At 40.7% G+C, this 26,500-nt stretch overlaps 1 protein-coding gene across 8 annotated transcripts in view; it reads left to right on the forward strand.

Moving 5' to 3' along the window:
* MARCHF8 (membrane associated ring-CH-type finger 8) overlaps positions 1-26,500 on the forward strand; it is a 107,097-nt gene that overhangs the window by 50,756 nt on the left and 29,841 nt on the right. For all 8 annotated transcript variants that reach the window (XM_025284947.3, XM_044942449.2, XM_025284951.3 and 5 more), the window contains one exon: positions 863-1,042. In XM_025284947.3, coding sequence (XP_025140732.1) covers positions 941-1,042 — 102 coding nt within the window. In that variant the 5' untranslated portion in view covers positions 863-940. The remainder of the gene's footprint in view (positions 1-862; positions 1,043-26,500) is intronic.

The raw sequence follows: 26,500 nt of genomic DNA on the forward strand, positions 1-26,500 counted from the left end.
TTCATTGCAATGTGACCATTCTCGTTTGTTTACATGCTCACTGTGGGTACTTTCATGTTACACTGGCAAAATTGAGTAGTTGTGACAAATAGGCCCACAGTGTATAAAATACTTGCTTCTGGCTCTCTGTAGGAGAAGTTTGCCAGTAACTGGTCTAGAGAGTCTAAACTTTCAGAAGGTTAAGCATGGATCATAGATATCTTAAACTTATTTTAGACTTCTTAACTTTCAGTCTCACCATTATATGGACTCAAGGTCTGTGGTTTTAAGGAAAGATCACTACCGATATCCACTGGTTCAAGAAAAAATGTGTAACTTCAAAAATATTATTAAAGGATGACACTGCTGCATTTGAAAGCTAAGTAGCTATTGGAAGATTAACATCTGGTTATGCAGGTACCTGAGGGTTTCCCATGGGGCTCAGTGGTAAAGAATCCACCTGCCAGCGCAGGAGATGCAGGAGATACAGGTTTGACCCCTCGGTTGGAAAGATCCTTGGTGAAGGCAGCGGTAACCCACTCAAGTGTTCTTGCCTGGGAAATCCCATGGACAGAAGAGCACGTCAGGCTGCAGGCCACGGGGTTGCAGAGTCGACAGGGCTGTGCAGCTGAGTGTGCGCACACGCACACATGTACCTGGTTCACCAACTTTTTCAGGTGCTCCCGTCTTATATGGGAAAAGTGTTGCAGTTCTTCCCCCACATAGGCATATATATTCTGTCATTTTTGAAGATGAAGTATTTATGTTAGACATTGTCACTTATTTAAATAAATATGAATATAAGTATAAAATACTAATCTCACTGTTGGAAATTTTAAGTGTTGCAGATGAGTTATGTCTTGTCTTCCCTTCCCTCTCTCAGCTTGAAGTCCATGGCCCAAAATGACTCTACCACTGGAGACTTTCTTCCGTAAAGAGGAAGATCAGACAGGAGGCTGGGATGAACATGCCACTGCATCAGATCTCTGCTGTTCCATCCCAGGATGCCACCTCTGCTAGAGTCCACAGAAGTAAAACCAAAGAAAAGGAGAGGGAAGAACAGGTATGGAGGGAAATGCTATTTTTAGCTTCATTATTTTTGTTCTTTTTATTAAAACAGTCTAGAATAAGCTCTGATGATCCAGTTTTTTAAATAATAATTTATAAAAGCATATGGTGTGAACAGTTTTATTCAGAAGACGTCTTTTTGTAGGTTTCTAGGTTTCAGATTTTGCAGTCATCTCTGGTGGTAGAGTACATGGTTTCTGGATGTCGTATGTTCAGTATTTTTTTTTCAACTTGCTGCAGATGCAAAAATATCTCCAAATATGTTTCCCATACTCTCTCAATTGTCATTTAAGTTAGTAGTCTTTATTTAAGGTTCAATTAAGTTAATAGCCTCTTCTTATAATTCTTCTTAGCCCAAATGGATATTTAAATACCACTCAGTAGAATATTTCCTTGGTCTAAAGTACTTGCCTATACCAAGTTGAGGCTGTTAATTCTTCATTCAATGTAGTGTTGAATGGGTACCAGATGGGAATTTCTTAGTATGTATTTATATGGGGCAGCAGTACATATTTGTGTGGAATAGAGAAAGGAAAGTGTCCAACATTGTAGCAGAGGGATGCTTTTTGCATAAAACCCTATTGCAGATTTGTTGTAGGTGGGTATTCAATAAATACTGAATGATATGATCTATTTGATGGAATTTTTAAGATTTAAATAAGTAATATTTCCCTCATGTGCTTATTTATCATCCATATGTCTTTTTTTGTTGGGCTGTCTATTCAAATCTTCTGTCCATTTAAAAAAACCCACCAGTTTTCTTACAGTTAATTTTGAGCATTTCTAATGTCATCTAGATACATGTCCTTTGTCAGATATGTGCTTTACAAGTGTTTACTCCAAATGTTCAGATTATCTTTTCATGCTTCTGCTGGTGTCTTTCAAAGATGAGATGTTTTTAATTTTGCTCAAGTCAAATTTATTGATGTTTTTTCCTTGTTTGCATTGTACTTTTGGCATTCTATTAAGAAATCTTGGCCTAACCCAGGGTTGCAAATAATATCTTATGTGTTTTCTTCTAAAAGTCTTATTCGGTTCAGTTCAGTCGCTCAGTCGTGTCCGACTCTTTGCGACCCCATGAATCACAGCACGCCAGGCCTCCCTGTCCATCACCAACTCCCGGAGTTCACTGAGACTCATGTCCATTGAGTCAGTGATGCCATCCAGCCATCTCATCCTGTGTCGTCCCCTCCTCCTCCTGCCCCCAATCCCTCCCAGCATCAGAGTCTTTTCCAACGAGTCAACTCTTCGCATGAGGTGGCCAAAGTACTGGAGTTTCAGCTTTAGCATCATTCCTTCCAGAGAAATCCCAGGGCTGATCTCCTTCAGAATAGACTGGTTGGATCTCCTTGCAGTCCAAGGGACTCTCAAGAGTCTTCTCCAACACCACAGTTCAAAAGCATCAATTCTTCGGCGCTCAGCCTTCTTCACAGTCCAACTCTCACATCCATACATGACCACAGGAAAAACCATAGCCTTGACTAGACGAACCTTTGTTGGCAAAGTAATGTCTCTGCTTTTGAATATGCTATCTAGGTTGGTCATAACTTTGCTTCCAAGGAGTAAGCGTCTTTTAATTTCATGGCTGCAGTCAACGTCTTCAGTGATTTTGGAGCCCAGAAAAATAAAGTCTGACACTGTTTCCACTGTTTCCCCATCTATTTCCCATGAAGTGATGGGACCGGATGCCATGATCTTCGTTTTCTGAATGTTGAGCTTTAAGCCAACTTTTTCACTTTCCACTTTCACTTTCATCAGTAGTTTTGGCTTTATGTGTTTATGATCTATTTTGAATTAATTTTTGTAGACTGTATGAAATATACATCCAATATTATTTTTTTATATGAATATCCACTTGTGGCCAGTAACATCTATTGAGTGGATTGTCTTTTCTCTACCACATTACCTTAAATCTGTTGCTTATATGGGGGTGTGCTTATTTTTGGAGTCTCCTGTCCCATTGAGGTATTTGCCCATCTTTACATCATTACTGTCATGAACATTCTGACTTTATAAGTCTAAAAAATCAGATAGTGTTCTTCAGCCTTGTTCTTGTTTTGCCTATTCTAGGTTTCTTGCACGTTTATATGAGTTTGAGAATCGGCTTGTCTGTTTTTACACACAAAGCTCTGCCGGGGTTTTTGTTGACTCTGTAGTTCAGTTTGAGGGAGAGCCGGCATTTTGACAATGTCGAGCCTTAGCCCTGAGCCAAGGGCATCTCCTCTTCAAAGTGAAAGGGGAGCCACTCAGTCGTGCCTGACTCTGCGACCCATGGACTGTACAGTCCATTCCAGGCCAGCATACTGGAGTGGGCAGCCTTTCCCTGCTCCAGGGGGTCTTCCCAGCACAGGGATCGAACCCAGGTCTCCCGCACTGCAGGTGGATTCTTTACCAGCTGAGCCACAAAGGAAGCCCAAATTATTTAATTGCTCTCAGTGTTGTTTTGTAGATTTCAGTGTATGGTCTTTACACACCTTCTGTCAGATTTATCCCTAAGTACTCTGTAATTTTGATGCTATTGTAAATGATACTGCTTTTTAAAATTTTCATTTCCTCTTGTTCATTACAAGCACAGAGAAATAAAATAGATATTTTTGTGTCTTGATCTTATGTCTTGCAGTTTTGCCAAACTCACTTATTAGTTCTAGTAAATTTTTTGTAGAGTCCACTGAATTTTCTGCATAAGCAGTGATGTCATCTGTAAATGAAGATAGTTTTATACTACCTTTCTCTTTGGATACCTCTCTCCATCTTTCTTCTCCTAGTGAAATCTCCAGCACTGTACTGAACAGAAGTGGTGAGAACAGTCACCCTTGTGTTCCTTGTGACCTTAGAGGGAAGCATTCTTTCTTTCAGCACCAGATATGATGTTAGTTACGTTTTTTGTAGATAATCTTCAACATATGGTTCCCTTCTGTTTCAGGTTTCCTGAGAGTTTTGATCAGTTTTTATCCTGGTAATTTGTATTTTCTCTCTTTTTTTCTTTTTCTTGATCTAGCCAGAGGTTTATCAATTTTATGGGTCTTCTTAAAGAATTCTCTTGGTGTCATAGATTTTTCTCTGTTGTCATTCTGTTTTCTGTTTCTTTCATTTCTGGTGTGGTATTTATGATTTCCTTTCCTCTGTTTCCTTTAATTTGTTATTCCTTTTCTAGCTTTTTAAGGTGGAAGTCAGGATTATTTGAGATCTTTATTTTCTATCATAGGATTTAGTGATTATAAATTCCCCAGGTTCTGTTTTCATGGCATTCCAGAAATTCTGCTATGTTGAGTTTAATTTTCATTCAGTTCAAAATACTTTCTAATCTCTCTTTTCATTTTTTCTTAGATCCATGAGTTATTTTTAAGTGTGCTATTTAATTTCCAAATTTCCTGGACTTTCCAGAGATCTTGCTCTTAATTCATCTCTCATTTAAATCCATTTTGGTTTGAAAACATATTTTGAATAACTTAAATCCTTTTAAATTTATCAAGACTTGTTTCATGGTACAGAATGTGGTCTCTTTTGGTAAATATTATGTGTATACTTTAAAAGGATGTAGTTCGCTGTTGTTGGATGTTTTATTTTGGATAATTCTAATTGTTGTGTTTTTAAGTTCATTGTATGTTAGTCACTCAGTCATGTCCGACTCTGCAACCCCTGGACTGTAGCCCATAAGGCCCCTCTGTCCATGGAATTCTCTAGACAAGAATACTGGAGTGGTTTGCCATTCTCTTTCCAGGGGATCTTTCTGACCTAGGGATTGAATCCGGGTCTTCTGCATTGCAGGCAGTTTCTTTACCCTCTGAATCACCAGGGTAATCTTTTCTCTTTCAATGTCTGATCTGCCGTTAGCTTTTTTATCTCAAACATGGTATAGGGTTTTAGACCATGCCTAGTTTCTCCCTAGAAATACGTTTAAATAAAGAGATGAATATACATCTTTAAAATATACCTGTCTCAAATTACTGCCTTTGGTTGGGTGTCATCCACCATGAGATCATTTGTATGGCTTCTGGAATCATCTGTCTGCTTTACCTGTAAGAGTCCCATGAGTTTTAACCTCATGCCTAGAAACCAGAATTTCTTTTGTCATCTGTTTACCTTTTTCTTGGTCCCTGGAGTGGTTTTTTTCAAACTTGTTTCCAACCATGTTTTTCCTGTCTGGCAATCAAATCTCATTGTGACAGGGTGGGGGCTATTCTAGCTTGCTCAAGTACACGCAGGGAGTCATGGCATGGGTGCAGTTTGAGAACTATATATATATATATATATATAATATACTTATTTTCTTTGAGAATGAAAAAATAAGATTAGATATTTTTCTAGTAATAACATTATCAAACATTAAATACAAGTTGATCTGTTTGAACCATTACATTATATTGTAATCTACATACATAGATTTTGAAGCTTAAATGTAGATAAAATTATATACAACTATGAGGTCTGACCATTTTAAATATTCTTAGTCAAAAGCCAGCAGTATTGGTTCTAGCTGTTTTATGTATTAGCAACTTACCTTTCCCAGCCGACTCTCACATAAGTCTTAAACTGGTAACGGTTTGCTCTTTATTTGGGGTATAGAATTGGAAGGATGTGCAGAATAACTGTAGCAGACCTCTGTGTTGTTGGTCTGTTGAGAATTTGCTAGATAAGAGTCTGTGTCACGGGGGTCAAACCAGGCGTGTAGTTTGGGCACATGGGAGTGAAACGCTAGCAGTTGGCCTCAGCGTGTTATGTGTAAATTGAGTGAAAACGGCACCTGAATATATTTGTGTGGTACCAATGCAGGACTCAGTGGTTACGGTTTATTGGTTGTCACTTTTCTCTTACAGATGTCCTATTAATTAAATGATTGAGAGGCAGATCATTTTTCAGATTTTCTGTCAGTAAGCCTATTGAAATAAGAAAACCACCCAAATTTGTTTTTAAATGCAGAGGTTTCAAAAAATAATATAGCTGTAGCATCCTATAATAGTTGTTAATGACTTTTATATTTGATGTCATCAAGATAACTCCTTTATTTTACACAGATGGAGAAACAGATCTAAAGAGAAATGTCTTGCCCATGGACACTTGAATTTGTATATTTTTTTCTAGGTTATTTTGCTTGCTCTTTAAAAATAGTTTCACGTGAATACAAATGCAGTCCACACATTTATTTTTTCACTCAGCTGTATGTCAAGCAGGTATTCACAGGATATAATGCGCTGGACGGGCTCCCGCCCGCACAGGGCCTGTCGTCCCGCAGGGAGACGGGAGGGAGAGGCAGGCTGTGGCACGCGGTGCCGAGTGCGGCGGGTGCTCCGCTGGCAGCTTCCTCAGCGTGTGTGACAGGAGCTTTCTGATCTATGATGCTGTAGCAGTGTTTTTCTTTATCTCATTTCTGCGTGGTATTTAGGGGTTCTTTTTCGGGTTTTGAGTTTGAGGACCCACACGTTTCTTTCTTTTGGAAGTTTTCCGCCCGTCATTTCCTCAACTGTTGCCTCCCTGCACCCTCTTCACTCTCTGCCTGGGGATAGAGCTCGCTGTGTCTCCCGCCATATCTCAGGGCTGGCTGTGCACGGGGCTCTGGGTGATTTCTTCACTGTCTTCTGTTCGTTGATACTCTCCTTGGCCAAGTCTAGACCTTCCATTGAGATTTTAACATCTACATGTTTTTATTTCACATATTTTTCCCATAATTTCTGGTATTTGCATTATGTTTTCTTATTTCTCATTTATCTCTGTGAACATGTAATTCAGGTTTCTTTCCTTTAGCTTTCCCAGTGTACTATGCATTTTGTGCTTATGTATAAAAACTTGAAACTCTAGATGATAAGAAAGTTCTTCATGGTTTGCAGTAAATACGCTTGATACATTACCTTCTAACAAGAGGAGGTGTGCAGCTGTCCACTAATTACTCACTTCACATGTGGCCATTTCTACAGCATCTGAATAGGTGAAGGCACACCAAGGATTTGTTTTATTTAATTTGATGTAGTATACTTATATATACTTGGGCTTTCCGGGTGGTGCTAGTCGTAAAGAACCCGGCTGCCAATGTAGGAAACATGAGAGATGCGGGTTCTGTCCCTGGCTCAAGAAGGGCCCCTGGAGGAGGGAGTGGCAACCCACTCCAATATCTTTGCCTGGAGAATGCCATGGACAGAGGAGCCTAGCGGGCTATAGCCCATGGGGTTGCAAAGAGTTGGGCACAACTAAAGCGACTTAGCACATGTATATACCTACATCATGTTTATTCTGTACAAGGCACTGTTCTTCTAAGGGCTTTACAAAGATTAATTCATTTGGTCCTCATATGAGCCCTCTGAGGTAGGTATGGTCGTTGTCACTCTCTTTTTATGGGTGTGGCACAGAAAAATTGAATGAGCTGCTCAAGGTTCCCTGGGTGGTGATTGGCCCATTGTGGAATGGTATTCAGATCCAGCCTCCACACCCATGCTGTTCACTCACTTGCTCTTTGCATGCCACTCAACCAGCTACTATCTCTTCAAGCCACATGTCCCTCGTAATGAATCTCACCCAGCTCCACTCCCTTTGTGTCTACATTCCTGTAGCACTTAATGAGTCTGCACTGAGCCAATTTTAGGTATTCTGTTTACTTTGTATGTCTAAATCATGTCTTCATTAATTTATTCATTCTTTGGAAAGTATTTAAGCACCTGTTACACGGTGGCTTTCAGTATAAATGTGGTATAAACACAGAGACACTCTCTGTGCTGCTTAAATCTCTCAAGCCGTGTGCTTCTGTCAGCCCCCATCACAGCTGTGGTCCAGGACCTCACTATTTCTACTACTGCAGCAGCCGACATACTGCTCTCCATGCTTCAGCCTGTCTCTTCCTGCCCTGGGCACTGCTGGTGGGGAAAAGTGTATGCAGTTCAGTGTGGTAGGTGCCATAGTCCAGGGAAGCACCCCTGATACAGTCTCATGGTGACAAGGAAGGTTTTTGTGGAAGAAGAAATGTCAAAGATGAGTCCTTGCAAAGTAAGAGTTAGGTGAAGATAAAGGCAGAGAGAGAGGTGCAAGGCCAGAACTCCTGGGGAATAGAAGAACACATGGCACGTCTGAGATACTAAGAAGAAACTCACTGTGCTGGAACTGGAAGTGTGCAGGCCAGGCAGTGAGAGAAGTCAGGAGTGGCCACGTCGCTGCTGAGGGTACTGAGATGTCAGTGCAGGTATAGAGTCCAGAGTTGAAGTTCTGTTTTAGTTAGGTGACCGTGTAGTTTGGTGAGGGAAGCTGGGGAGGAGACCACTAGTTTTAATTTGCTAAGTCATGTCCAACTCTTTGCAACCCTATGGACTGCAGCATGCCAGCCTTCTCTGTCCTTTACTGTCTCTCGGAGTTTGCTCAGACTCATGTTCATTAAGTCAGTGATGTCATCCAACCATCTTATCCTCTGTTGTCCCCTTCTCCTCTTGCTCTCAATCATTCCCAGCATCAGGGTATTTCGAGCAAGTCCGATCTTTGCATCAGGTGGCTGAAGTATTGGAGTTTCAGCTTCAGCATCAGTCCTTCCAATGAATATTCAGGACCGATTTCCTTTAGAATGGACTGGTTGGACCTCCTTGCTGTTCAAGGGATTCTCACAAGTCTTCTTCAGCACCACATTCAAGAGCATCAGTTCTTTGGCGCTCAGCCTTCTTCACAGTCCAACTCTCACATCCATACACAACTACTGGAAAAACCATAGCCTTGACTAGACGGACCTTTGTTGGCAAAGTAATGTCTCTTCTTTTGAATATGCTGTCTAGGTTGATCATAGCTTTTCTTCCAAAGAACAAACAAGTGTCTTAATTTTGTGGCTGCAGTCACCATCCACAGTGATTTTGAAATCTGAGAAAATAAAATCTGTCCCTGTTTCCATTGTTTCCACATCTATTTGCCTGAACTAATGGGACCAGGTGCCATGATCTTAGTTTTTTGAATGTTGAGTTTCAAGCCAACTTTTTCACTCTCCTCTTTCACCTTCATCAAGAGGCTCTTTAGTGCCTCTTCATTTTCTGCCATTAGAATGGTATCATCTGCATATCTGAGGTTGTTGATATTTCTCCCAGTAATCTTGATTCCAGTTTGTTATTCATCCCACCCAGCATTTCACATCATGTACTCTGAATATAAGTTAAATAAGCAGGGTGACAGTATACAGCCTTAATGTACTCCTTTCTCAATTTTGAACCAGTCTGTTGTTCCATGTCTGATTCAAACTGTTACTTCTTGACCCACATACAAGTTTTCTCAGGAGACAGGTAAGGTGGTCTGGTTTTCCCATCTGTTATAGAAATTTCCACAGTTTGTTGTGATCTACACAGTCAAAGGCTTTAGGATAGTCAGTGAAGCGGATGTGGATTACTTTTCTGGAATTCTCTTGCTTTTTCTATGATCCAGTGGATGTTGGCAGTTTGATCTCTGGTTCCTCTGCCTTTTTAAAATCCAGCTTGTACATCTGGAAGTTCTCTGTTCACTTACTACTGAAGCGTAGCTTGAAGGATTGTGAGTGTTATCTTGTTAGCATGTGAAATAAATGCAGTTATACAGTAGTTTGAACATTCTTTGGCATTGCTTTCTTTGGGATCGGAATGAAAACTGACGTTTTCCAGTCCTGTGGCCACTTCTGAGTTTCCCAAATTTGCTGGCATATTGTGTTCAGCGCTTGGACAGCATCATCTTTTAGGAATTGAAACAGATCAGGTGGAATTCCCTCACCTCCACTAACTTTGTAGTAATGCTTCTGAAGGCCCTCCCCTCTTGACTTCACACTCCAGGATGTCTGACTCTAGGTGAGTGACCACACCATTGTGGTTATCCAGGTCATTAAGACATTTTTCCTACAGTTCTTTTGTATATTCTTGCCACCTCTTCTTAATCTTGTGTTGTTGGAAGAGGGTGTTTGCTATGACCAGTGCGTTCTTTTGGCAAAACTCTCTTAGCCTTTGTCCTGCTTCATTCCGTACTCCAAGGCCAAATTTGCCTGTTACTCCAGGTGTTTCTTGACTTCCTGCTTTTGCATTCCAGTCCCCTATAATGAAAAGGACATCTTTTTGGGGTGTTAGTTCTGGAAGGTCCTGTAGATCTTCTTAGAACTGTTCAACTTCAGCTTCTTCAGCATTACTGGTTGGGGCGTAGACTTGGATTAGTGTGATATTGAATGGTTTGCCTTGGAAACGAACACAGATCATTCTGTCATTTTTGAGATTGCATCCAAGTACTGCATTTTGGACTCTTTTGTTGACTGTGATGGCTACTTCGTTTCTTCTAAGGGATTCCTGCCTACATATAATGGTCATCTGAGTTAAATTCACCCATTCCAGTCCATCTTAGTTCACTGATTCCTAGAATGTTGATGTTCACTCTTTTCATCTCCTGTTTGACCATTTCCAATTTGCCTTGATTCATGGACCTAACATTCCAGGTTCCTATGCACTATTGCTCTTTACAGCATCAAACCTTGCTTCTATCACCAGTCCCATCCACAACTGGGTGTTGTTTTTGCTTTGGCTCCATCCCTTTGTTCTTTCTGGAGTTATTTCTCCGCTGATCTCTGGTAGCATATTGGGCACCTACTGACCTGGGGAGTTCATCTTTCAGTGTCCTGTCTTTTTGCCTTTTCATACTGTTCATAGGGTTCTTAAGGCAAGAATACTGAAGTATTCCATTCCCTTGAAAGTTATGACCAATCTAGACAGCATATTAAAAAGCAGAGACATTACTTTGCCAACAAAGGTTCGTCTAGTCAAGGCTATGGTTTTTCCAGTGGTCATGTACGGATGTGAGAGTTGGACTATAAAGAAAGCTGAGTGCAGAATTGATGCTTTTGAACTGTGGTGTTTGAGAAGACTCTTGAGAGAGTCCCTTGGACTACAAGGAGATCCAACCAGTCCATTCTAAAGGAGATCAGTCCTGGGTGTTCATTGGAAGGACTGATGTTGAAGCTGAAACTCCAATACTTTGGCTACCTGATGCGAAGAGCTGACTCATTGGAAAAGACCCTGATGCTGGGAAAGATTGAAGGCAAGAGGAGATGGGGACGACAGAGGATGAGATGGCTGGATGGCATCACTGACTCAATGCACATGGGTTTGGGTGAACTCCAGGAGTTGGTGGTGGACAGGGAAGCCTGGTGTGCTGCGGTTCATGGGGTCACAAAGAGTCGGAAGCGACTGAGCGACTGAACTGAACTGAACTGAACTTCTTAATCGTTTCTGCTTCTGTAAGTCCTTGCCATTTCTGTCCTTTATTGTGCCCATGTTTGCATGAAATGTTTCCTTAGTATCTCTAATTTTCTTAAAGAGATCTCTAGTCTTTCCCCTTTTATTGTTTTCTCTATTTCTTTGCATTGTTTTCTTAAGAAGGCTTTTTTTTTTTTAATTTTTTTTAAATTTTATTTTATTTTTAAACTTTACATAACTGTATTAGATTCTTATCTCTCTTTGCTGTTCTCTGGAACTTTGTGTTCAGTTGGGTATACATTTCCCTCTCTCCTTTGCCTTTTACTTCTCTTCTTTTCTCAGCTGTTTGTAAGGCCTCCTCAGACAACCACTTTGCCTTCTTGCATTTCTTTTTCTTTGGGATAGTTTTGGTTACCACCTCCTGTACAATGTTATGGACCTCCATCCATGGTTCTTCAGGCACTCTGTCTACCATATCTAATCCCTTGAATGTGTTTGTCATCTCCACTGAATAATCATAAGGGATTTGATTTAGGTCATACCTGAATGACCTAGTGGTTTCCCCTACTTTCTTCAATTTAAGCCTGAATGTTGCTACAGGGAGCTCATTATCTGAGCCACAGTCATCTCCTGGTCTTGCTTTTGCTGACCAGATAGAGCTTCTCCATCTTAGGCTGCAAAGAATACAATCACTCTGATTTTGGTACTGACCATTTGATGAAGTACATATGTGAAGTTGTCTCTAATGTTGTTGGAAGAGAGTGTTTGCTATGACCTTTGTATTCTTTTGGCAAAACTCTGTTAGCCTTTGCCCAGCTTCATTTTGTACTCCAAGGCCAAACTTGCCTGTTACTCCAGGTATCTCTTAAATTCCTACTTTGCATTCCAATCCCCTGTGATGAAAAGGACATCTTTTTTTTTTTTTTCTTTTGGTGTTAGTTCTAGAAGGTCTTGTAGATCTTCATAGAACTGTTTGACTTCAGCTTCTTCAGCATTAGTGGTTGGGGCATAGAGTGGGATTACTGTGGTGTTGAATGGTTTGCCTGGGTAAGGAACCAAGGTCATTCCATTGTTTTTGAGACTGCACCCAACTACTGCATTAGGACTCTTGTGGACTGTGAGGGCTACTCCCTTTCTTCTAAGGGATTCTTGCCTACAGTTGTAGATATAATGGTCACCTGAATTAAATTTGCCCACACCAGTCCATTTTAGTTGGCTGATTCCTAAAATGTTGATGTTCACTCTTTCCGTTTCCTCCCGGACCATATCCAATTTACGTTGATTCATGGACCTAACATTCCAGGTTCCTATGAAGTATTGTTCTGTACAACATCGGATATTACTTCACTACTGACTCTTCCACAACTGAGCGTTGTTTCCACTTTGCCCCAGCCCCTTCATTCTTTCTGGAGCTGTTTCTCCGCTCTTTCCCAGTAGCATATTGGACACCTGTCAACTTGAGGGGCTTATCTTCCGGTGTCATATTCTTTTTGTCTTTTCATACTGTTTCTCAAGGCATGAATACTGGAGTGGTTTGCCATTCCTTTCTCCAGTGGACCTCACTTCATCAGAAGTCTCCACCATGACCTGTCTGTCTTGGGTGGCCCTGTAAGTCATGGCTTATAGAGCTTCATTGAGTTAGCAAGACTGATACATGTGATCATTTTGGTTAGCTTTCTGTGATTGTGATTTTTGTTGTGGAGGCTATTGAATTGTAGTTCCTGCTTCTTCTGTCTGCCCTCTGATGGATGAGGATAAGTGGCTTTTTCAGACTTCCTGATGGGAGGAACTGGCTATGGGGAAAACTAGGTTTTGCTCTGGTGGGCAGGGCCATGCTCAGTAAATCTCTAATGCAATTGTCTGCTGATGGGTGAGGCTTTACTGCCTCCACATTAGTGGTTTGGCCTGACTCCAGTCCTGGAGTCTACAGGCTCTGCCTGCTCAATTCTTTGTGACCCTATGGACTGTATTCCACCAGGTTCCTCTGTCCATGGGGATTCTCCAGGGAAGAATACTGGATTGGGTTACCATGCCCTCCACCAGAGAATCTTCCCCATCCAGGGATCAAACCCGTGTCTCTCATGTATCCTGCATTGGCAGCCGGGTCCTTTACCACTAGCACCACCTGGGAAGCCCTAGCTCCTATAGGCTCTATGGTAGCGCTAAGACTGGGTGATGATGGTCTGAACCAAAGAGGTGGTGCTGAGGATGAGAAAGGTGAGCAGATCGCAAGGAGATGATCACGAGATCAGAAGACTAGCACAGCAGTGCTGCTGGCTGCTAGGCTGTGGTGGTCAGGTAGAGGGCCAGATAGATGAGCCTCTGGCCCAGACGGAAGGCTGACATCCTTCACTTTGACAGAGGAGAGGAAGGTAGGGGAAGGATGGCGAGTTGGGTGGCAGATGTGCAAGTACGAGGTACTTTTGGGGCGTCCAGCTGAAAGTATCTGGAATTGAGTTTTGTCTGAATCTCTGGAGGAAAATCTAAGCCAGAGATAGAAATTTTAGAGTTGGTAACATATAGACAGTAAAGGATGCCCTAGGAATAGATAAAATTTTAGAATGAAGAGCGTGAGGAGAAATCAAGGTATGAGCGGACCCTAAGGAAGCAGAGTCTCCATGTTGCATGACTGTGTCACAGACACCTGTGCTGATGGTTACCCTTGGCGCTTGCTGCATTTCAGAGTATTTTACATCTTTCTTCCAGCCTCTTCTGCACAGAAGAGGCGCCCCTTTCATTCAGCTGTCCTTGTGCTTTGTTTGTGCATTGTTTGTGTTTGATTGTGAACTCGGTTGACCACGTTTCAGAAGCCTGTCTGTTTTAAAGCATCAGGAGGCTACTTCTGGATTCACAGCATCTGAGTATATGTGAATAACCAGTAGTGACTGCTGTTACAGGAACATCTTAATACTGTCTTTTCCCTCAGGGCTTTGGTTTTTGAATTAGGCTTAGGTTGGACATGACTGAGCGACTGAACTGAACTGAACTGAGCTAGGCTGATTAAGGCATAATGCTTGTGTATTGCTAGCTGTCGTGTTAGCTCTTACAATATATAGCAGAACCACCACCCAAATTGTGAAAGATATGCGCAGGTTAGTCGTCCAGTGCCCTAAGGTTCATCCCTCTCTGTTCCCTGAGAGCGAAGGTCTTGTCTTCAGATGTGCTGTGTGAGCCTTGGCTTTCCAGCAGGGTGCTCGTGGCCTCTCGGTGTCACTGCCTTTCTCTCTGGGCGCCAGTGGCCCTCCCATACCAACCTCCAGATGGCAGTTGTCATCCTAAATCTTAACTCACAGGTGTAGAGACTAGAATATTTTACCAAATGAAGTTTGAAACTGCCTTTGAAAAAATTATTCCTTAAAGCTCAAGATAATGCTGAGAGATTTTTGAAGAAAATTTGAGCTTTAAGCCCCTTACTTAAAAAGCATTTATTAGGAAAAACAGAAAAATTGTGGGGAGACTACTTTAGGTTTAAAGAAACTAAACAGGCATAGCAACCAAATATAATGTATAAACCTTGATGGAACCTGCTAGGAAAAGTTAGTAGCCATAAGCTGAGTTTTTTAAGACAGATGGGAAATCTGAAAATTGTCTATATTTTAGATGATAATTACAGAATTATGGCTAATAGTCTTAGATATAAAAATGGCACTATGGTTATAGAGGCGAATGTTCTTGTTCTTAGGACATGGACGCAGAAGTGTATAGAGGTAACGTGTGTCTGCAGCTTACTTTCAAATGGTTCAGCAAGGAAAAGAAACAAAATGGGTGTGTGTGTGTGTCAGAGAAAGAGGAAGAAAGCAATTGTGGCAAATTCTTTAACAGTTGTTGCATCTTGTTGAAAGATAATAGGGCATTCATTATACTGTTTTTTCAGCTTTTCTGTGGATTTTTTAAATTTTCAAAATAAAAACTTTTGGGAAATAATAATTAGGCCATTTTCTAATATGAGTTAAAGCTAGAGTTGATAAATAATTAATAAAGCTGGTTGATGAATTATCTAATGAGTTCATAGGTATTCAGACACTTAAAAATCTGATTCCAAATGTTTTAGGATTATGGTATCATTGGTTGATATTTATGTCCAGTTGTTGAAATAGAGTTCTGTTTTTAAATTGTTTATTGCTGATCATTGATGTTTCTCATTCATCTCATTCGAATATTCAAACTGTAAGTTGTGACTTGATTAGATTTCCTCTGTGTTGTATTTGAGGAGGTGTACTTCCTTTGTCTTGGTTTTCACGCTGTTGCATATCTGTGCTTGACGTGTTCTCAGACGTGTGGCTTACTCTGTCTCTTGTTGCCCTTTCTTCTGTGATGTACTAAAGAAGAGTCTTCAAACTAGTGTGTCCAAGGCTGGGAGGCGTGTGCAGTTTTTCCAAAGGGCACACAAGCATGGGTGGGCTTAAGAGGATCTGTGTTCAGATCTTCCTTTTCCACATATACTTGAGCTAAAACTACTCCTATGAGTTTTCCACCTGCGTCTCCTCCTCTACCTGAAGAAAGGAGATGCAAGTGGGAAACTCGCTCAGCAGCATTGTCCTAGGAAGTAAAGATCTCAAGCCATCAAAGGGACGGTCAGAACTACTGTTTTGGGGAATGTCCTTTTACTAAATAATCAAATGACTGTGTGCCTGCCTGGTTATTTTATCTCTTCCTGTCTTATATAAACTATTATTTCTGAGGCTTCAGAAGTAGGGTATGGTGGCCTATGATTGCATGTTCTGAACTCAGATACACTGTAGATACAGGTTGGTATAAAAAATAACTTCATCTCTTCCATCCCCCCAAAATGCCATTCTCCAATGAAGAGTTTTTGAGGGAGAAACCTTTAAGAGCAAAGCAAAGGAAACTTCAAGTGACAAAATGGCATTTTTAAAAATGGTACTGATGAACCTACTTGAGGGCAGGAGTAGAGACAGAGACAGGGGAGAACAGATTTGTGGACAGTGCGGGGAGTTGTAGGGGGGAGGAGAGGGCGGGACGAGTTGAGAGAGTAGCACTGAGATGCCTACGTTAACGTTAACTTACAGAGAGTAAAGAGCTAATGGGAAGTACTGCCTGACACCGGACGCTCAGCCCGGTGTGCTCTGACAGCCTGAGGGGTGGGTTAGGGCAAGGACTGAGAGCAAGGTCGAAGAGGGAGGAGATGTGGTGTACTTACGGGTGATTCGTGGTGCTGTACATCAGAAGCCAGTACAACACTGTAAAGCAGTTATCCTCCTATTAGAAATAAATTTTTAAAAATGTAACTTATTTAAAAATAGCTGATCTTTTAGCTCTTCTTGGTTCTTAATCGCGCGGATGGTCATTAGCTGTAGAGCAGCAGTGCACATTTGAACAGCTGAAGTAGCACTTGCTAGTGAAACCAGTTGTTTTAAATGTGACTGGAATATTTTCTTGTCTATACCGTTTTTCAAGATATTCCAGGTAAAATATGAGGATAAAAATGTTTTGATATCTTTCTGATAAAATGCAAATGTTTTACTTTACTGAATGTCATTCAGTAAAGTAGTTAATACCTCTTTTACTGAGCTATATCATGAAATATCTATTTCAATTATACTTAGTTCTCATAAAATAATTTATACTTTCTACCTTCTAGTAATAAAAAAAGAAATTTTATTCTCGCTGCCAGACTGATTTATTTTTATCAATGTTGTAATTACAGTAAGTTATTAGTAATTTCACCTTGTATTTGCTCCACACTGTCTCATGTGGCAGAATGAAATTCATAGCCTACATAAGTTTTAGATCATAACAGAAGCACATGACTGAGTTCTCCTGGAAACCTGGTGATTGGCCCAAGCCTGACTCCTGCGTGACACCCAGTTTAGAATCTAGTTCTTTTCTGAATCTTAAGTCTGACTTGACTTTGCCCAAATCACACACGTCTTCATTCATACATTTCATCCTGTCCAGCACTACTTTAGCATTGACTTTTCCAGCATTGAGGAAATCTAACCTGCTGTTAATATAATTTAGATTAAAAGTGCCATGTTCTGTGTCAAGTATTCAAGGATCACTTAAATGCTTAAGAATGCTATTATTGGGAAACTGTGCTTTTTCTCTGTTTAAGTGGGTTCTTTATAAATTCTCTATAATGTGTATGTTCAATAGAGACTCCATTCTTCCTTTTCATTCTCCGTTCTCTTTCTCCATGGATGGGTGCTAGTGGGTAGATATGTAAAAGAGAAAAAGAGAAGTGAGTATCTCTGCCTCTGATGTGGCGTTTAAGAGATTCTGCTATGTGGTTGTTACCAAGTAGTTGCGTACCTGTCTGTATCCCATAGTGGAGTATGGATTCCTTACTGGTAGGGATGATACCTTCTTCATCAACAGAAATCCCTTGTAACTAAGGATGGTGCTATCCATGTTTGAATGAACATATACTCAATCTTTTATGAATGATAATTGTAATTCTTACACAATATTTATATTTTCACGTTAAGAGCAGGTCAAAAAAGTATAAGATGGCAGGTGGAAAAATCTGGCAAATATTTTCTTGTTTAAACTTCCTGACAATATATCTGTTACAGCTTCCATAGCTGTGGGATTCTCAATTCTTCTGTTATAAAACTGACCCATTCTCCAGGTCCCTGACAAGTTCAGTGGTTTGAAAGCTAAGTCATTTTAATTACTGTATGATGTACCCTTTATTAGAAGCATTGTGGTCTAGAGCAATGATACGATACTGACGACTTAAAAAATGCTTTTGAATGTGGCATATAAAGAAGAGGGTCCTGGGTAGAAAACTACCAGTGTCTGAGGACATGGTTTCCAGCTAACTGGAACCAACTGACCAGGTCAGGACTGACATTATAGAGATAATGTGTAAAGGTTCCCACAGGGCACTCCCTCAGGCAACCTGTTAATAGCTGAGGAAGTCCAGTCCTCCTGAAATGCTCAGATAAGCTTATAAGGTCAGAGCAAACGGGATATCTCATTCAGAGTTTTGGGCAACATTTGAGGGACCAAGTTTCGAGATTATGGGGAGTAAAAGTTCATCAGATGAAGGGTCTTCAGGGCAATGGCGGAGAATTCACCAGTCCATGAATGGGTGTTGACTGCAGGCAGGCAGGGTTATTGATACTTCCCTTTTATAATTCCTACTGCTTCAGGGATGTGTGATTGCATTTGTCTTAAGAGTTTGAAGGTCTTGGTTGGAATGTCAGTAGTAAGGAGAATACACATATCCTCAAGTGTGGACTCTGCATTTTGCCTCACTTTGGTCTCTCTTTTCTACATTTCATGATGCACCATGATCATAGAATCAAAAGTGCTCTGGGGCAGCCCCAACTGTGATGCAGAGTTCTTATGAAAACTGGAAGGACTTGCCTGACAACTGTTGCCTTGCCCTACTTCAGAATTCTTACAAAAACTTGGCCCTCCAATAATCAAGCCTTTCACCTCAACACCCAAAGGGAATCAGAATTCTTTATGAGGTACTTGGAATATGTGTGAGTCCATCACTTGTATTAACTGCCCAGGGAGGCTACTGTATGGAAAAATACCTTTACCTGTATACACGTAGGTTTTAAGGTCTTCAAGGATGGTTCTGTCGGTGGGAATTTTAAACCCAGCGACAGAGATATTTGAAAGGGAGGATATGAGTCAAGGAATAGATGATAGTAGTTGAGAGAGTAAGAACAAACAAAATGATAACTCAATAAATTTACTTTACAATTTAAAAAATAGAAGAAAATGGATTGGTGACCATGGTCATGATTTTCTTAAAACCGGAGAATTAGTTTATCACATAAAATTCATGTATCACTTCACAATTCCTTGTGCTTCTCTGATGTTTTGTCATGGGGAGAATGTTGAAAACCCTTAAATATATGTGTTACGTATATTTAAGATGTGTTCACCTAAGCCTTAGCTTACCAAGGAGGACGTGGAAAACACAGGAAACTGTGAAAGTCACTGTGTTCCAACATCTTCCCTTGTGAAGTTTTAGTTTCTCACAACAGTTACAGGCCCTTCTCATAAAAGTTCTCCCTTTACAATATATGCTCAGTCCCCTGTATCCATAGGCTCCACATCTGCAAAGTCAGCTGACTTTGGGTCGAAGATATTTGAGAAAAAAATTCCAGCAATTTCCCAAAAGCAAAATTGAATTTGTCATAGCTATTTACACAACACTTACATTATATTAGGTATTATAACTAATTTAGGGATGAGTTAAGATATATGGAAGGGTATATATAGACTGTATGCTAATACATATTATATAAAGAACTTGAGCATCTGTGGATTTTGATATCCGTAGAGGCCTGGAACTAACCCTCCATGGATACAGAGGGACAGCTATATACATATTATCATTCCTGGATTAAGGAGTAGAAGAAGCCTCTAAAACCTAGGGTAGATTTATACATGTATGTGGTCCATAAGAAAGAGTTTTAATAACCTGGTTAAATGCTAATGAAGTCATAATCCTGCTACCAGCTGACTGATAGTCTAGGGAAAATTGGTGTCCGTGGCGTGCTTTGTTAATGCCATCATGATGGGCTTCAGGGGTGGTGATCCAGCATATCAGGGACATACGTAAAGACCCGGGTTCTGTCTTTCCATCTGCTCTAGCATTAATGGGGTTTACTTCATCTCAAGGCAGACGTTTAGTTAGTTGTCAGCCTTCATGGCTGCACATGAAAGAGCGTGTTGCTTTCTCTGAGGGTGAGAAGGTATTCCCCGGATGCCTCCTGCAGATCTTACCTCCTGAGCCAGAAGAGGGTTCTTGCCAGTCCACCTACTCCAGGAAAAAAATGCTGGGGTCAGCATCCTGAGATGGTAACTGGGGAGAGAGGAATACTGAAGAGAATTGGGGCTCTGTTGAGGCTTCCCTGGTGGCTCAGATGGTAAAGCATCTGCTGGCAATGTGGGAGACCTGGGTTCGATTCCTGGGTCGGGATCCCCTGGAGAAGGAAATGGCACCCCACTCCAGCACTCTTGCCTGGAAAATCCCATGGACGGAGGAGCCTGGTAGGCTACAGTCCATGGGGTCGCAAAGAGTCGGACATGACTGAGAGACTTCACTTTGAGGAGGAAGAAGGGGAGGCAGGCTAATAATACTCGCTCTATTTATAATACTTATTTTATTTTAATGCTACTCTTTTGATGTCTATTATGCCATAAGGTTTTTGAGTTGGAACTGTTTTTTTATGTGGCCATATCAGGTGTCTTTCTTTTTTTCTGAGTAGTGTGACTTCTGTTTTAAGATGGCATAATGAAGCCAAATTTCAAAATATCCGTCCTTTTAGACTTAAATATGTGAACAACAAATGTATAAAACATTAGCAGAAATATGCTAGCAGCAAATTCAAAGAACACAGCTGATGGTCAGTGAGAGAAATGAAAAGTTTCCACAAATTCAGAGGGTTTGGCTCAGGGCCATTCTTAGCCTCTCACTGTGAAAAGCTCTATGAGAGAGAAGCATAGTGAGAAAATCCTGCAAAATCACTGTCGCGCATAGCGGGAGCGTGGCTGAGGACAGGCAGTGCGTGCTGCAGGACTCTGGGGTCTCCAGGAGACTCCCCTGGGCGCTTCTCTCACGTGACAAGACAAGCAAACTGGAGATCAGTACTTTAGATGTTCAGGCTGGGCGAGGAGAAAAGAAAGAATGACACTATACCCTGGTGCTGATTATCTGCATCAGTAAGCCAGGAGTTAGCAGGACCCCGGACGGAAGGTGGCCTTGATAAAGTCAGTCTCTGGAGCACAGTAAGTGGAGGAAGGGGCACATGAGCCCAGGGTGACAGGGCTCCCTTATCTCACTCATGATTGAGGTGGGGGTGTGCAGGGGGTTGTCAGGATTAGGAGGAAAGGGAGTGATTACAAAGGAACAACCGGATTCTGATGGGAATGATATCTCACAAGGATTGCGGAAATTAGAGAATGTTAGACTACATCCCTGGAGAAGGCAATGGCACCCCACTCCAGTACTCTTGCCTGGAAAATCCCATGGATGGAGGAGGCTGGTAGGCTGCAGTCCATGGGGTCGCTAAGAGTCGGACAAGACTCAGTGACTTCACTTTCCCTTTTCACTTTCATGCATTGGAGAAGGAAATGGCAACCCACTCCAGTGTTCTTGCCTGGAGAATCCCAGGGATGGGGGAGCCTGGTGTGCTGCCATCTATGGGGTCACACAGAGTCAGACACGACTGAAGTGATTTAGCAGCAGCAGCAGACTGCATCCCTGGGAGAAGAGAGCAGAGTGAGGCTGCTTGGAGCCCTAGCCCCAGCTGAGCTTTTTCCTTTATCACACTCCTGAACTTCCCTTCCACCCAGCACACCCACACAAAGCTGCTAGCAGCTGAGGATGTGGCTGGGAAGGAACGGGTTCACCAACAGAAGTGCTCCACAGAACGTCCTGTGAAGAATGTCCTGAGCCAAGCAGAAGACACGGCCAGGCCCCTGCATTCACAGCAAGGCAATGAGAAAGGCACAGTGTCTGAGGAAAAAAGATGCAGTCTGTTCTGGAAGAAATAATAATTGTCCTTCAAAAAAGAAGAGAATTTCTGCATGAGTTTTAAGAACCTGAGTTTCATAGAACATTGGCTCGGAAATGATGATGATAATAAAATAACAATGAGGTGGAAAGGGGAAAATGTGGAGCCAGGGAGACTCAGAGAGAACCAGTTTGCAGAACACACAGAAGCAATTAGGAATGGAATGGCCTTCCCTAGTGGCTCTGTGATAATCACTGAGTGACTAAAAACTACATCAACTACATCAACTCCTTACAGATCATTCTTTAGGGCTTCACTGGTGGCACGGTGGTGAAGAACCCACCTACCAATGCAGAAGACACGGGTTCAGTCCCTGGTCTGGGAAGATCCCCTGGAGAAGGTAATGGAAACCCACTCCAGTATTCTTGCCTGGAGAACCCCACGGACAGAGGAGCCTGGTGGACTGTGGTCCATGGGGTCTCAAAGAGTCGGACATGACTTACTGACTAAACAACAACAGCAAAGGAATGGAATAATCATGGCTGAAAAATTAACTTACTGACAGAGCGCAGTCCAGAAATTCAGTGAGTGCAGAAGAAAAAAAAAAAAAGATGGAAACAGGTGAAAATGAAGGTGTGGCCATTGGAGTCCCTGGAGGCAGAGCTGAACTAGAAGTATGGGCCTTCAGTTTTTCTGTTCAAGTTCCTCTTGGAATTAGTTTTTTTTGTTGCAGAAAACTGACCACTTTAGACAGCACTCATTTGGAAATGTGTAAGCATTGACAAATGGCAAAAATGAATGTTCATGTTCTTCCTAGAAGAATACCAATGAGATGAAAGATTTATTTATAGCCTGAGGGACCAGGAAAATTCCCCTTTGAAGCAATTTGTTTCCTGGCAGTGATACTAAAAGCTCCCCTCCCCCACCACACGACGATTTTCTGTGCTTTGCAGGAACTGGTCTTTGTTAAATGTAAATCCTGACCTGCTGAGCTCAGGGCAAACTGCTTTTCCTACAACCAGAACCCGCTTTGTAGGACAGGTTCTATGGAAAAAAAATTTTGTGTGTGTGTTCTGTCAGACATCTATGGTTAATCATTGACATTTTCTACATTAAAAAAAAATCTCTCAAGTCCGGGTGATAGGTTAGCTTGAAAGAAGAGCAAACAAATCCACAAACGTTTACTTTAGTTGACCAGAATACTGAACTTTTGTGTCTTGCATGTCACCAAGCATGGTTTAGAATCCTTACACTATAAATTTCTGTGGGGAGTAGTGGATGGTAGAGCAGAAATTGGTTGCTGGAATGGACTTGTCATGAATTATTCATTCACTACCTAGTTCCTGGGAAATCAGCTGGAGGAAGTAGTTAGTCCAGTGGATCACAGGAGTGGCATGCCGCGGGCTCCAGCAAGCCCTCACAAGTCCAGCAGCAGGGACAGAGTGCTTCTGCTGGCGGCTGTGGGGCGGCAGCCGCTGTGCACCGCAGGCGGGACCAGGGAGCATGCTGCTGGCCGAGAGCTTCCCGGAGGACTCCCTGATGCTTCTCACCAGAGATGAAGCTTCAGGTAGGAGGACTGCCCTGCTCGCAGTAGCCGGATTTCTCATCCATCTTAGGGATGCCATTAGGCCTCATGGAACAAGTCTGCAGAGAACTGGAGTTGCACCAAGGGTGCCTCATTGGTAAGGTCGCCAGCTAGACAGGCTTAGCAGTTTATTTCCACTTTTCAAGTATGTACTTTGTTTCTGAGAAAACTGTTCCTTGAAATTGTGAGAAGTATTCTTGCTTCAAATACACATGTAAGTCTATAAGTTATAGTGTATTTTTTAATGCTATCTTCTACTCCTGGTGTAAAAAACGTGGCTTTTTAAAAAAACACGGCTTTTTTATTGACTTAATATTGGTCATGTAATTTAAAATCATGGAACTATGGCTTTAGAAAATCATGAGAAAGACAACTTGGTTTATAACGTAAGTGCCTGCAGCTGCAGGGTCCATTGTGTTTTCTAGAGGAAAAGCACCTTGGTCCTTTCTGCCGGAGCATTCATTTTGGGAAGGTCTTTTAGCTTCTCATAAGATGGAAAATGCATAAGAGATGGAACAGTGACAAAGGGCCTTTGTTCTGTCTGTTGGTATTATTTACTGTGTGTTTGTGTGTCTGCGTGCGTGCACTGTCTCGCTCTTGCCCTATCTTTCTCAGTAAGCCAGACATGTAATTTCATTTGGCAGGGACATTCTAATGTTGCCATTTGCATGTCTGTCCTATTTTGTATGGATGCTCTGTCTATTAACTTTGCTGAGGCTATGAAATGCTCTTGAGCTGGAGGGACAAAAATAGTAGAGATACAAAAAGTCAGTCTCCAGGAATCTGGGCCAAATGGGGTATATATATTTGATAATGAAATACTGTTTATAGTTTGAAACTCTTAAGTAAGCAAACATCCCTTAAACACATGCACTGAGAGCTCCAACACAATCAGAGAAGATCAACAGTCTCCTTCTGCATCACTTCTTAAGCTCCACAAGAGAAAGGGATCTTTATTTTGTTCACTCATCATTCCCAAGGGCCTGGAACAGAGCAGGCATGTAGTGGCTGATAAATGTGTTCCCTAAGTGAGAACATTCTATACTAAAGAATGCTTAGAATCATTCCTACAAAGGTGGTGGTAGTCACAGTGTTACAATTTCTGTAACTTTTAAAGTAATAACTAGTATTTATTATTAGTCATATCTATATGGATTGTAAACTGGCATAAAATTACACATGAATTTGAATGCATAATATTCTGAGCCAACAAAAAGAATAAACTGAAGCAACAGTTACTTACTCGAGAATTCTCAAAAACCCAGTATCAGGGAAATTGTTTTATAATAACTTTTATAAAAATGTAGTCTGAATTTTATTGATAAAGATTTTTCAGCTGACTTCAAGGATTTATGTATTTTTGGATATATAAAGAGTTTTAAAATAGCAGGAATTAAAATTGTTCATTTTACTTTATATTCAAAAAATGAAAATTACTTAATGGAAAAATAGATTTGAAAAGGATTATTTTCATCAGTACATTATTAGGGATATAATCATGCCATGTTACATGTAACATTTTAAAAGGTATTGAATTTTTTTGTCTATGTCAGAGGCTTTTTAAACTATAAACCTGTTTATTCATAACTTCTAGGGTAAGTTTAAGACAGCAGTGTATGTGGTGCTGAGTGGAACTAAGCAGGGCAACTTATTTCTCATAGATAATATCACATTTGAGAGCTCCTTGTGCAATGAAAAGAAGTTATCTCTGTTAACCTCTCTCTCCTCCTCACTCCCACACAAACCCACTTTATAAAGAACAAAACTGAATCCAGAAAACCTGGATGAATGGCCCAAGAACAAATGGTTGGTTAGCTGATAGCGTTTTATGCTTGACAAACTCAAATTTTTTAGTTGCTTGTCACTTTATTGTTGTCACAGTATACGTTTAAAAAATGAGGCAGATAATCACACTATTATGAGTTTGGACTGTACGTCACTGAAGGCAACTATTTTGCATTACTTATTGCATTAGTCCATTTGTTGAAATACTGTTTTAGAAATTGCAGGGTTTTCACCATATTTTTTTCTGAGTTAAAAATGTAATGACTAAATGTGCCCTAAATTTTATTTTAAATTTGAATTTTTTGGTAAAATGATATTTTGTGCTGTTTTTGTTATTCCTTAAAACTGCCTAGGTTTTGCTTTTATTTTTCAGGTAGAGATTGTTGCCTAATTTTTCCAAATCCTTTTTACCAACTGTGTTAGTCTGCTTGGGCTGCCTTAATAAAACATTATGTGTATAGAGACAGAGAAGGATCTCTTTCTCTTTTCCTTCTCAAAGGGATAAGCAAAATGCGGTAAATCCAAACAATAGAATGTTATATAGCCGCAAAAAGGATAAAGTATTGATACGTACTGCAACATCAGCGAACTTTGACAGCATTATATTAAGTGAAAGAAACCAGACAGAAAAGGCCACATTATTTTTTGCCTGACTCCATTTATGTAAAATCCAGAGATAGGAAGCAATAAATGATTGTTATGGAGGGGCTTGAAAGAGAGGAGTGGGGTTTCATTTTAGGGGAATGAAAATGTTTTAGAACTAGAGAGTGAAGGTGGTTGCTGCACGCTGCAGGTGTACTAAATTTCACTGAATTGTGTACTTTAGAATGGTTGAAATGATCATTTTTCTGTGTGTTTCACCACATACAAAAAGAATGAAACAGATAAGATGAGCTTAAAAGCAGAAAAAATATTTCAGGAAAGGGTAAAATCATGATTCTCAGGAACACATATTAAGGAATTTATTCTAGTCATGTGATATGAAAGAACTAAGTTGATGCTTAACCAGTTCAAAGAAAGAGTCAAAAGAGCATCAATTTATGTAAAGGAAATATTGAGATAATTTCAAATGGAGATAAAACTGGTTTTTCCATGGGGGTGAGTGGTGGAAGTCCAAGTCACTCTCAGATAGGACATCTGTCAAGTATCTACAGTGTAGAAAGAATTGCACACAGCTCAATAGTTTTCAACTGAAACTCAACATTTTTTCCTTCTCTCTTTTGATAAAAAAATAAAATCTCATAGAAGAATTACTATTGATCAAAATTAAGATACTATTATATTTGGCCTAATGATTTATATATATATAGGCACTATATATACATAGGCACAATATATATAGGCACTATATATATATTATATATATATATATAGGCACAATAAAAGTGTTAATGTCTCTTACAGTCCTTCTTAAGTTTGCTTTGCTATAAGTTTTTCTAAGGAATATCAGATTGGATTTTTTAAAGCTTCATTAATTT

The sequence above is a fragment of the Bubalus bubalis genome, chromosome 4 (genome assembly GCF_019923935.1).
Source record: "Bubalus bubalis isolate 160015118507 breed Murrah chromosome 4, NDDB_SH_1, whole genome shotgun sequence".
Classification (NCBI taxonomy): Eukaryota; Metazoa; Chordata; class Mammalia; order Artiodactyla; family Bovidae; genus Bubalus; species Bubalus bubalis.